This window comes from Palaemon carinicauda, unplaced genomic scaffold (assembly GCF_036898095.1).
Source record: "Palaemon carinicauda isolate YSFRI2023 unplaced genomic scaffold, ASM3689809v2 scaffold481, whole genome shotgun sequence".
NCBI classification, from domain to species: domain Eukaryota; kingdom Metazoa; phylum Arthropoda; class Malacostraca; order Decapoda; family Palaemonidae; genus Palaemon; species Palaemon carinicauda.
The window spans coordinates 10,001-23,737 of record NW_027171741.1 but is presented as its reverse complement, the minus strand read 5'-3'; the positions used below and the strand labels follow the sequence as shown (position 1 = coordinate 23,737).

At 37.4% G+C, this 13,737-nt stretch overlaps 1 protein-coding gene across 1 annotated transcript in view; it reads right to left on the bottom strand.

Moving 5' to 3' along the window:
* LOC137637000 (probable phosphoserine aminotransferase) overlaps window positions 1-13,737 on the bottom strand; it is a 68,886-nt gene that overhangs the window by 51,778 nt on the left and 3,371 nt on the right. The window contains exons 2-4 of the mRNA XM_068369314.1: window positions 10,012-10,127; window positions 6,088-6,249; window positions 1,843-1,940 (exon numbers count right to left, since the gene is read on the bottom strand). Of these exons, the coding sequence (XP_068225415.1) occupies window positions 1,843-1,940; window positions 6,088-6,249; window positions 10,012-10,127 (376 nt within the window). The remainder of the gene's footprint in view (window positions 1-1,842; window positions 1,941-6,087; window positions 6,250-10,011; window positions 10,128-13,737) is intronic.

The window sequence follows — 13,737 nt, the reverse complement described above, 5'->3', positions numbered from 1 at the left end:
TTATTTTTTTTCAAGCACATTTTGCAATATATTTTTTTCAAATTGCTCTAACAGCCTTAATTTTCGTCATAGAGAGGTCAGGTTGGTCTCATTCTCTTGGAAAATGCTTGAAGTTTCTCAAAAAATTATCAAAAAAATGCAAAAAAAAAATTCAAATAGCAGTTTTTCGCAAGGACCTACCGGTACGTCCATGGGGGTAAATGGATGAGTTTTGTGAAACGTACCAGTACGTCCTTTGGGGGTAAAAGGGTTATGTTGTATATCATAAGATAGGAAATTAAATCTTACACATATTGGCCCTAGTTTCATGCAAATCAGATAAAAATTGGCCACAATATGGCAAAAAATGTTTTTGATCTCTTTGTTACCTTGGCCTTGACTTTTGCCCCAATCACTCACAAAATCTAATTAAATTGTCCTTGGACCAATCATCCACAAAAATTTCATGATATTCGGTCAAATAGTTTTCGAGTTAAGTAGATCACAAACACACAGAGACATATAAACAAATTAATACACAAACAAGGGTAATAACATCACTATATCATGTATATCACAAGCTAGGCAATTGAATTACGCCCATTTTGGCCCTCGTTTCATGCAAATCAGATAAAAATTGACCATGATATAGCAAAAAGGGATTTTGACGAAGGAAAAATTTATTTCTGGGGAGAGACCTGTGACGCCCGGTGAAAAGGGTCCTTCTTTACACTTTTCTAATATAAATCTTCTAAATATACTAGAGAAAGATAAAAGCATGGAATGCAGAGGTTACAACCCTCGCGCGATCACCTTGTGGGTGTCGTGTATTTAACAAGGGCGTGTGAAAAACCACTATTCACAGGCTGTCTTCCATTTAGATAATAAGAATGTTTTTACATTTTTGTGACCTTGATCTTTTGACCCAATCACTACAAATATCTAATCAAATTGTCCTTGGGTCATGGCCAAACATCCCACAAAATTTTATTGGATTCGGTCAAATAGTTTTTAAGTTTTGCGATTCTATTTTCACTTTTTTGTGACCTTGGCCTTGACTACTGACCCAATCACTCCCAAAATCTAATAAATTGTCTTTGGATCCTGACCAGTCATCCCACCAAATGTCATGAGAATCGGTCAAATAGTTTTCGAGTTATGTGAATCACAAAAACACGCACAGACAGACATACAAACATCATCTTCCCAGCTGGTTCCATTTTTATATGGGGTCGCCGTTGCGGATGAGCCGTTTCCATCTTTTTCTATTCTGCGCTTCTGCCTCATCAATCCCTTTCTCCTGTAAGTCTCCTCTCACACAGTCCCTCCATCTCTTTCTTGGTCTCCCTCTTCTTCTTCTTCCCTGAACCTCCATCTCCATAGTATGTCTCCCAACGTGGTCCTCATCTCTCCTCATCAGGTGTCCATACCATCTCAGCCTCCCTTCCTGCACTTTCTTTGATATTTCCACCACCTTTGTCGACCCCCTTATGTAGGCATTTCTTATCCGATCCTCTCTTGTCACCCCAGACATCCACCTAAGCATTCTCATACAAGCATATGGCTATCAAAACATAACCTTCGCTGCAATGCAGTTGGCAAAAGTAACTTTCCTAGAGATATGTCTATTGAAAGGAAAGTAATCGGGATTTTTTTTATAGATTTTAGGGGTAAACGTCAATAAATTTTAGCTTCTAGAAAAGAAGCAATATGAGCATCAGACGAGTATGGAAATGACAAATTTCATAAATAGAAATACATATTAAAATTCCATTATGTTGTGTAGAGTGTTTACAAACAATTTCATTGGCTAATTGATATTTTAAAATCCCAAAAATAATTTAACAAAAAATAATTATTTACCTTTGTGATGTCAAATGGACGAGAGAAGTAATTAGAGGACATATCACACACTAAAGGTACACCTTCAGGGACTTCTGGTATCTCTTGGAATTCCACGCCTAATAGAAAAATGAAAGCAAGGAAGCAATTATTAAAAAACAAAATAAATCCTTCCTTCCTAGATGCAACAATGTGTTAAAGGAAAAGCATAAAATGCTACTATCTTCTTTGCTCAATGGACTTAATAACTAATATACCTCCCACGTGAAGTATTCAATCATGCATCGTCAAGGAAGTGTGGTGAACACCTGAACCTTCTACCAAAACGTATTCTCGGGGAAGTAAGCATTTCTGATACATAGCCTCTCGCCTCGCATATGAGGCATGAACGTACTGTGTTCAACTTCTCGTGTTGGTGAAGCGTCTTTTCTCTCAATTGAGAGGACAAGATTGCTATCTCATATAAGATCGAGAGCTCGAAACAGATGCACGAGAATGAATTCTCTTGGTGAGAGCTCTAAACAGGTGCACGAGAATGAAATTCTCTTGGTGAGAGCTCTAAACAGGTGCACGAGAATGAATGACATGCTCTTGGTAAGTACTGCTTCTTTTGAACGTAAACTCATGGTATCCTGCCGTACTGAGTTAGATATCATCAGAGGCACTCGGGTACACTGATCGGACATTTTTTTTGAGGGTACTGCATTCAGTACAAGACTGACTACTGTTGCAAAACCACTTCTACTGATGTCTATTTCAGAGAGGAAAACTCACAATACCCACTTTTTCCTTCTTTCTCCTGAAAGTGGAAGAGGATCATCCCAGAAGGAAAGAGAAGGGTGCGGCGCTCATTCTTACCAGCAATGTACGTGCTCATTCTTGTGAGAATGAGCACATATTCATGTATATACATATACATATATAGGCTACCTACTAGTACAGGTCTCCCAAAGACCTTCAAACCTCCCTCCCCCCCCTTGGATGATGATATCAGCAGCCAACTATAGGTCATTAAGACCATTAACCTTCCCCTCGAGTGATCCTTTCTGTTGCACTCGGTGCAATCCAAGATCTACGTCCCGCGCCTCCAACCCCTGTAGCTCTGGCATCACTTAATGTGTCAGACCTATCCCTAAGGCTCCTCCTTGCCCTCATGACATGGGGTAAAAGAGGATATGCACCTGCATTCGCACGGAGAATGAAGAAGCCCTCTAGGGTATACCCTTTTGCAGTGAAGGAACCAGAGGGGAAGGACTAAATATAGCATAGTTTTGCAGCCTAAATTAATTACCAATAGACTATAACACAATGAATTACCATGTTGTGTGTTTTGTAAAAGCACATAGAAACTAAATTTTTTTTTCTTTACGTTCTCTTGGAATTTAGTTTGTTTGTTTTATAAAAAAAAATCCTATTGTATGAATTTTGAGATCAGTAGGCTAATTTTTTTTGGGGGGGAGGACTTCATCCTTGTTGTGCTTTTGGTAAAGGAGAGTAAGAAGACTGGAATTGCCATTCACTTCATCAGGAAAGTTATTGCCAGAGAAGAGAATGGCAAGTTTGAGGTCTACTTTTCTTTTATGAAGTCAGCCTACAAGAAGGAAACTTTAACCCTTTTACCCCCAAAGGACATACTGGTACGTTTCACAAAACTCATCCCTTTACCCCCATGGACGTACCGGTACGTCCTTGCAAAAAACTGCTATTTAAATTTATTTTTGCATATTTTTGATAATTTATTGAGAAACTTCAGGCATTTTCCAAGAGAATGAGACCAACCTGACCTCTCTATGACGAAAATTAAGGCTGTTAGAGCAATTTAAAAAAAATATACTGTAAAATGTGCTTGAAAAAAAATAACCCCTGGGGGTTAAGGGTTGGAAATTTCCAAATAACCAGGGGGTAAAAGGGTTAATAGTCTCCTACATAGACAACATTAATACAGCGGATCAAATTCAGTGTAAGGGTGTCTCGGTTCCCATCAAGGAGAGCACCAACATGGAGTCAACACTGATAAAGTTCTACTCTCCACGCTACTTCTTTAAAGTGAGGTAGAATGAACTATACAGTACTAAACTACTGGATATAGGCTAGTCTATGTAAACATAATCTAGTTTTTAGGGTAGGTTTATAAAAATAATGTAAATAAGTAGGCTAAGTTACATATAATATTTATATTGATACTTCTTAGGTCTAAATTAATAAATTTTTGTATTCATTCAAAAGCTTATTTAAACTACCTGTATGTCCATAGAGATTCTTTTTTACTGTAATCTATTTAAGAGATCTCAATTCAATCTTAAGTAATGAACTGAAAGACTTAAGTGCCTTCGACTAGTTAAAAAGTCATAACTCCATAAACCCACTTAATTGAAGAGCGTTTATTATTAAGACAATGTAATTTGCAAGAAACTTTCGTATTTATTTTTCTACAATAAATAAGTCTATTTGATTTTTTTTTTCATTACACCTATTGAACAGCTTAAGACAACTTTATCTATAGTCCATTTCTTTTAGCGAGTCATATTTGCACCGACTCGCAACGGTGCCCTTTTAGCTCGGAAAAGTTTCCTGGTCGCTGATTGGTTAGAATTATCTTGTCCAACCAATCAGCGACCAGGAAACTTTTCCGAGCTAAAAGGGCACCGCTGCGAGTTGGTGGAAATATGACTCGCTAAAAGAAATGGACTATAGGTATTTTATCTATTTCAAGCCAAAAGAGGGCATTATCACACAGCTATTGGTATCTCGAAAATCTTACTACGGTCTGCCCCCACACTCTACAAGGTGTAACTAAACTAAGGGGTACACCATACAAAAGGAAGATAATTCTGGAAAGTGTAAAAATCATACTTTGCATTATCTTTAGAAATTAAGCTGTATACCATATGTAGCCTAAGTTATGGAGATTACTTTGTCAACTAAGTGTGTTCTACTTGGTTAAAACCTGATTTCTTTTTAAAGGTTTAAAGGTCACTCATGAATGGCAGAGGCAAGGGACAGTGACATTGCCCTAGCAATCAAGACAATGCCCTAGAGACTGACCATATATTATTGATCAGTACCCAAGCCTCCTCTCCACCCAAGCTAGGACCAGAGAGGGCCAGGCAGTGGCTACTGATGACTCAGTAGATAGACCTATAGGCTCCCCCAAACCCCCCAACCTTAGCTCACAAGGATGGTAAGGTTGCAGACACTAATAGCACTAACGAGTCTGAGCGGGACTCGAACCCTCGTCAGGCAAACACCAGACAGAGACGTTACCAATCAGGCCACAACAACCCTATTCTATCAATAATACGATGGTGTGCCACAACATAACCTCATATTTTAAAACACTTTCAGTGAAAGCAGTTTAAATAAAATACTAAATTTCTACTGCCACAAAAATTGTGCTGCATTAAAAAACAAATGAGCAATGACAAGAAAAGTATTAAATTAGTAAATTTGATTTTTACATGTGTAATACATACTCTGTTAATTACTCAAGAAGTGTGATACTGAAACTCTTTCACTGTGAACTTTGGAAATGCTTTTTATAAAAATATATTATACCATAAAATTTTGAAGCCAAAAATAATGTATTTAAAAACTTTCTGAATTTTCTTACTTTAAATTTCTGCAGAGCATTTTAAGTTACAAATCCAACACCTTTATAAACGAGAATAGGGGAGCAATACTAGTTATTTAGATGTCATCTCCTAATTCATTCAATTGTCAAATAAAAAAAAATTAACATAATTCAATATATTTAACCCTTTTACCACCAAAGGACGTACTGGTACGTTTCACAAAAATCATCCATTTACCCCCATGGACGTACCGGTACGTCCTTGCAAAAAACTGCTATTTACATTTTTTTTTTTTGCATATTTTTAATAATTTTTTGAGAAACTTTAGGCATTTTCCTACAGAATGAGACCAACCTGACCTCTCTATGACTTAAATTAAGACTGTTAGAGCAATTTAAAAACAATATACTGCAAAAAGTGCTTGAAAAAAAATAACCCCTGGGGGTTAAGGGTTGGAAAGTTCCAAATAAAAGGGTTAATGAATAATATTTCACCTTGCTTGAATGAGACATGTCTGATCAAGAATTTTGAAATAATATACTTTGAAAATCACTTGAGGTCACTTCATAACATTTCTAAGAATGTTTCGACAAGCGTGCCACCAATCTTCCCCTTTGCTATAAAGCGTATGCGATAAAGGACGATTGTAGGATACCAACTTGAAATACTAACTACTGCACCTGCAGTAACTGACCTTCCACGGTTTCGTTGGCACAGTAGTAAACGTAGGAAGCCTCGGGATCCATCTTCCAGGTCGACCTGTCTGGAATGCCCGAGAATCCCTCTACTTTTGGAAAGACCATGTTCACATTTCCATACTTGGCAGCCTCCTTCGCTGCTTTGCTCGACCAAGTGCCTAATTAGAAAATAAATTGGGTTTAATGAAATAATAAATACATACATATATATACCAAGGCACTTCCCCCAATTTTGGGGGGTAGGCGACATCAACAAATGAAACAAAAACAAAAACAAAAAAAAGGGGACCTCTACTCTCTACGTTCCTCCAGCCTAACAAGGGACTCGACAGAGTTCAGCTGGTACTGCTAGGGTGCCACAGCCAACCCTCCCCCATTATCTACCACAGATGGAGCTTCATAATGCTGAATCTCCTACTGCGGCTACCTCCGCGGTCATCTAAGGCATCGGAGGAAGCAGCAGGTAAATTGAATCAACATATCTTATGTACCTGTATAGATGAATATCTCCTCTGCTACTCTGGTGGAGAACAGTTCCAAAAGGTCAAAAGTGGGTTGTTAAAAACTATTTGAAGGTGATATTTCCAGGTATATTTTATGAAGAGTCAAGAAAACTAATAGATGGAAATTATTTATATACAAATTATATAAATACACAGTAAAAAATTTACAAAATTGTCTGAATCCAGTTTCACCTATAATTAGCAACAGTACACGCCAACTCTTTGAACCAAATTACCAAACACATCTTCCAACCCATCTATGTGTCTCTGAGAAATCACAATATCCTAAATTTTTCATATTCAAGACACACACACACCTACCTACCCCCCCCCCCCCTCCTCTCTCTCTCTCTCTCTCTCTCTCTCTCTCTCTCTCTCTCTCTCTCTCTCTCTCTCTCTCTCTCTCTCTCAGAATGTGAATTGATTGTGGTAGAATTTGAATTTGAAAAACTAATGAATATTGTAGTTTACAGACCCCCAAACACTAAGGAGTTTGACATAATAATAGAAAAAATAGATGATATATGTAGAAACCATAAAGACTGGAATATACTCCTATCCGGAGATTTTAACTTTCCTTTCGTGGATTGGAAAGAACGGATAGAAGAAAGTGGTTGTATGTATACATATAAAAAAGATAGTAATAGTAGCGCAGAAGATAAGAGGCAATTTGAAAAGCTTCAAGATATGCTATTAGAACATAATATGCAACAAATAAACCACATTCCAACAAGAAAGGAAAATGTCCTAGATCTAGTATTTGTGAATGAGGTGAATTATGTTAAAGAAATAATAGTGTATAACACGGGAATTTCAGACCACAATGTCATAGAATTGATAGTTCATTCCAAAGCAAGTGATCACAGAATTAATAAAAGCACAAAACTTTGGGAAGGATATGGAAAATATAACTTTTACAGTAAGAATATAAAATGGTCAGAAATAAATGAAGAACTGAATAAAGAATGGAAAAATGTATTTATAAGTGATAATATACAGGTAAATACGGATATACTGTACAAAATACTGGAGAAAATTGTTGAAAAATATGTACCGAAAAAAAACAATAGACAAAAGACGTGCATACCAAGAGACAGAAGGATCTTATTTCAGAAAATTAAAAAGTGGAAGAAAAATCTTGCAAAAGAAAAAAAAAATGTGTGGAAAATGAGGGAAATAAAATGTAAGATAGAAAATGCAGAACAAAAGATTATACAGTCGAAAGAAAATGAAAAAAGGGACTTAGAAGAAAGGACACTTCAAAATATAAAAAGAAACCACAAAGTACTTTACTCCTATGCAAAAAAGATGAATAAAAGGAGAATAGAAATAGGCCCTCTAAGAATTGAAGGACGGCTAACGAATGAAAAAAAGGAAATATGCAACATATTAGCAGAAAAATATAAGAGTGAGTTCACGCCAAGAATTGCGAATGAGAATAATGAAACAGAAATGAGAGAAGAAAATGTTGAATATCTAACGGATATAGATATTAATGAAGCAGATATTGTCACGGCTATAAACAAAATTAAAAATGGATCGGCAGCCGGACCAGATGGAGTTCCAGCGATTTTGTTAAAAAAAACTGCAAACACTATCGCGAAGCCACTTGCAATACTGCTAAGACAGAGTATAGATATGAGCGAGATATATGTTAAACATAAATTAGCTTATATAACCCCTATCTTCAAAAGTGGATCAAGACTAGAGGCAAGCAATTATAGACCTGTTAGTCTAACATCACATATTATGAAAGTGTATGAGAGGGTAATAAAAAAGAAAATAATGAACCATTTGGTCAAAAATAATTTGTTTAAAATGGGTCAACACGGTTTCGTACCTGGAAAAAGTACACAGACCCAACTGATAGCTCACTATGAAAACATATACAATAATATGATAAATGAAAAAGACACAGATGTGATCTATCTAGATTTTGCAAAAGCCTTTGACAAGGTAGACCATAACATATTGGAGAAAAAAATGAGAAAGCATAATATTGTGGGAAAGATAGGAAAATGGGTAAAAGAATTCCTGCAAAACAGAAAACAGATAGTGGTTGCAAATGACGAGAAATCAGATGAAGCCCAGGTAATATCTGGTGTGCCCCAAGGTACGGTATTAGCTGCACTGCTATTTGTTATTATGATCTCAGACATAGACTGTGATGTTGAAAACTCCGTAGTGAGAAGTTTCGCCGATGACACAAGAATAAGTAGAGAAATTACTTGTGATGAAGATAGGAACTCACTACAAAGAGATCTAAACAAAATATATGAATAGGCGGAGATAAATAGGATGGTATTTAACTCCGATAAATTCGAATCAATAAATTATGGAAACAGAGAAGGAATGGTGTATGCATACAAGGGACCTAATAATGAGACAATCACAAACAAGGAAGCAATTAAAGACCTTGGTGTAATTTTAAATAGGAATATGTTATGCAATGACCAAATAGCAACACTGTTGGCTAAATGTAAAGCAAAAATGGGAATGTTATTCAGACACTTTAAAACAAGAAAAGCTGAACACATGATTATGCTTTACAAAACTTATGTGCGGAGTACACTCGAGTACTGCAATGTGATATGGTACCCACACTACCAAAAGGATATTGCGCAAATAGAGAGTGTACAAAGGTCCTATACTGCTAGAATAGAAGAAGTTAAGGACCTTGATTACTGGGAAAGACTGCAATTTTTAAAACTATACAGTCTAGAAAGGAGAAGAGAACGCTACATGATAATACAAGCATGGAAGCAAATAGAAGGAATTGCTGAAAACATCATGGAGCTTAAAGTATCAGAAAGAGCAAGCCGAGGTAGATTAATAGTACCAAAAAGCATTCCAGGTAAACTGAGAAAGGCGCACAGGACATTAATCCACTACGCACCAGCATCGATAATGCAGCGACTATTTAATGTGCTGCCAGCTCATCTGAGAAACATATCAGGAGTGAGCGTAGATGCGTTTAAAAATCAGCTCGATAAATACCTAAGATGCATCCCAGACCATCCAAGACTGGAAGATGCAAAATACACCGGAAGATGTATTAGCAACTCTCTGGTGGATATACGAGGGGCCTCACACTGAGGGACCTGGGGGAACCCAAACAAAAAATAAGGCAATAAGGTAAGATAAGGCTCTCTCTCTCTCTCTCTCTCTCTCTCTCTCTCTCTCTCTCTCTCTCTCTCTCTCTCTCTCTCTGATACTGCATTAAGAGAATTATAAAAATGGAAGAGTCTCACCTGTGACAATATAATCAGCTTTGCCTGTTCTCGAGATAAGGTTAAGAGGTACAGCCGCAAATTGTCTCTCTCTCTCTCTCTCTCTCTCTCTCTCTCTCTCTCTCTCTCTCTCTCTCTCTCTCTCTGATACTGCATTAAGAGAATTATAAAAATGGAAGAGTCTCACCTGTGACAATATAATCAGCTTTGCCTGTTCTCGAGATAAGGTTAAGAGGTACAGCCGCAAATTGTCCGGTGCCACCTCCTTGCATTAAGAGCATTCTGTAATTGGCCGGTACATTCCTGCAAAATTATTTCGAAATTATTATCTATGAAAATATTCTTAAAAAATTATTATACAATAGTTATAAGCAATTCCCACTGGACGTGAATGACCAGGGTGTAGTTTTCTAGATAATATCGCCCAGAGTTAATATTTTGTTTCAGTTCCATGGCCAGAAGATATTCAGAGTCAAGAAGCCAGTGAGGTAAAACACCACAGTTGTACTATGAAATAAAAGGTGAGAGAGGTTGGACAGTAAAATTGGAGAAAGTTGGCAAGGAATGCTAAAGAGTGGGGACAGCTCTGGACCAAATGGTACACTACAAAGACCCTTCCACATGAGTTATATTTACTGCACTACTCCCCTCCAGAATATCTGAGTGATATATTATTATCATTACTTGCCTACAACCCTTGTTGGAAAAGCAGGATGCTAAAAGCCTAGGGGTTCCAACAGGGAAAATAGCCCAGTAAGGAAAGGAAACAATAAAAATATTTTAAGAAATGTAACATCACCAAAATATTTCCTATATAAACTATACAAACTTCAACAAAACAAGAGGAAGAGAAATAAGATAGAATAATGTGCCCGAGTGTACCCTCAAGCAAGAGACCTCTAACCCAAGACAGTGGAAGACCATGGTACAGAGATTATATTGTAAGTTTACCTATGGATTGAAAATTGATCCAGAACCTTTCAAATACATTTTAGTTTTAGAAGTAGATTTTAAGAACATTTCTATAAACTGTGATGTGATCTATTGGAAATAAGGAATAAGGGCAATATGGCATCATTCTTACTTGATCTTAGTGCAGCCTTTAATGCAGTTGTGCATTAACTAATCCTAAATAAGCATTAAGTATAAAAAATACTAATTATGTATTAGAGTAAAGCACTGTGCATGAATTGTAGATTATTTATTAAAGCATTAAGATGTGAGAGACGCAAGAGAGCGTGCTAGAAATAGGAATGAGTGGCAAGCGATTGTGACGCAGTTCCGGTAGGCCCTGCTGCTTCCTCCGGTGCCTTGGATGACCACAGAGGTAGCAGCAGTAGGGGATTCAGCATTATGAAGCTTCATGTGTGGTGGATAACAGGGGAGAGTGGGCTGTGGCACCCTAGCAGTACCAGCCGAACTCGGTTGAGTCCCTTGTCAGGGTGGGAGGAACGTAAAGAGGAGAGGTCCCCTTTTTTTGTTTCATTTGTTTGATGTCGGCTACCCCCAAAATTGGGGGAAGTGCCTTGGTATATGTATGTATTAAGAGCACCACCCCAGATAAGTATGTTAGGTCTAATACCTTTTCGTATCCAAATCCTGTAACTGGTCTGTTAAATACACATTAAGATATGGAATTCAATTCTCATTTTAATGATAGTAACCCTTTTACCCCCAGGCTATTTGGAAATTTCCAACCCTTAACCCCTTAGGGTTTTTTTTTTTTTTTTCAAGCACATTTTGCAGTATATTTTTTTCTAAATTGCTCTAACAGCCTTAATTTTCGTCACAGAGAGGTCAGGTTGGCCTCATTCTCTTGGAAAATGCCTGAAGTTTCTCAAAAAATTATAAAAAATAGGCAAAAAAAAAAAAATTTAAAACAGTTTTTTACAAGAACGTACCGGTACGTCCATGGGGGTAAAGGGATGAGTTTTGTGAAACGTAACAGTACGTCCTTTGGGGATAAAAGGGTTAACAATGCGGATTCAAATGAGACATTAAATAATGCAAGCGTTGAAGAATGCATTACAACTAAAAAACTAAAACAAAATCAAAACAATGAAAATCAAGTTGAGAAGCTATTGCAACATTCATGGGAATATTAACCCTTTTACCCCTAAAGGACGTACTGGTACGTTTCACAAAAGCCATCCCTTTACCCCCATGGACGTACCGGTACGTCCTTGCAAAAAAATGCTGTAAATTTTTTTTTTTCAAATTTTTGATTATTTTTTGAGAAAATTCAGGCATTTTCCAAGAGAATGAGACCAACCTGACCTCTCTATGACAAAATTAAGGCTGTTAGAGCAATTTAAAAAAGATATACTACAAAATGTGCTGGGAAAAAAAATAACCCCCTGGGGGTTAAGGGTTGGAAATTTCCAAATAGCCTGGGGGTAAAAGGGTTAATGGTCTAGATATGTAATTAAGTAATTAGACTGTAATTAGTTTAACAATGAAATAATGTTGCAAAGGGTATTGGGTTACTTATGATCAACTACTTCATAAAGAGTGGATTACGACAACTCTATCATAATCATCTTGATTTTATCTTTGGAAGAATTCTAAAATACAATAAACAAAAGTTCAAGATTATTAATGTGATGTGAGCAACCCCCGTATTCCCTGAACTATATACATACATACACATACATACATATACCAAAGGCACTTCCCCCAATTTTGGGGGGTAGCCGACATCAACAAATGAAACAAAACAAAAAGGGGACCTCTACTCTCTACGTCCCTCCCAGCCTGACAAGGGACTCAACTGAGTTCAGCTGGTACTGCTAGGGTGCCACAGCCCACCCTCCCCCGTTATCCACCACAGATGAAGCTTCATAATGCTGAATCCCCTATTGCTGCTACCTCCGTGGTCATCTAAGGCACCGGAGGAAGCAGCAGGGCCTACCGGAACTGCGTCACAATCGCTCACCATTCATTCCTATTTCTAGCACACTCTTGCCTCTCTCACATCTATCCTCCTATCACCCAGAGCTTTCTAAAAGGTTTTTGAAATATATGTTACAGTTCATCAAAACACTAAGTTCCATCAGTGGAACACTTAAATGTTAAAGATAATTGGCAAGAATGGTCAAAGGATACAAAAGGATACAAAACAATTAGGGTGCAGTGTAGAAAATGAACAACAATAAGAAGGGAGGTGGTTTTACAAAAGGAAAGACCTATCTATTGGAGGTACTGTGCGCTCAATAATGCCTTTCCTAATAGGCTATAATATGGAGTCCCACAGACTATACCAAAGAAATATAGTCTTCCCTGCCCTATGGCCTGTGTATCAAAGTGTATCAATTGCGTATAGGGGTAGATTCACGCGTTCAATCCTCTTAGAAACCCATCAAAGAACTTCCATGGCTATATTCGTCTGCTAGCAGATGACCTTATCACCCATTGAGAAGCACCAGTGCTCACTTGAAGACAGCATCTCCAAAGGCTTCTGTTTATCACCTGAAGTAATTTTTATTTTTGATAATAGGAAGACTATTTTACAAACCCCCCACCCCCACCCTTTCATTTCAAAAGTTTAATGAAGCAAAAGATGTTCGAGGACCAAATACTACCGCCAAATAGGTTTTTTTCATTGCCGAAATCCCTATTTTGGTAGTGGAAACTGTGGTCCCCAAGGACTGGTACCATAAGGATCAAGTTAAGTTATATGACACCGAGTAAAAAAAAAAAAAACATTAATACTTACATTATAAGAGTGGAAAGAACTAAGAAGTTCAGACACTCATCTCAGGAGCCTCTCTGACAGAATCCTCCCCACCCCCCCCAAGCCTTAGGTCCTACAATCGAGCTAGGGGTTAATGCAATTATTTGTAACCATTTGGATTTCTTTATGATTGCACCTTATAAACCATCTATGCCCAGATCAGCTTGCAATGCGCTGGCT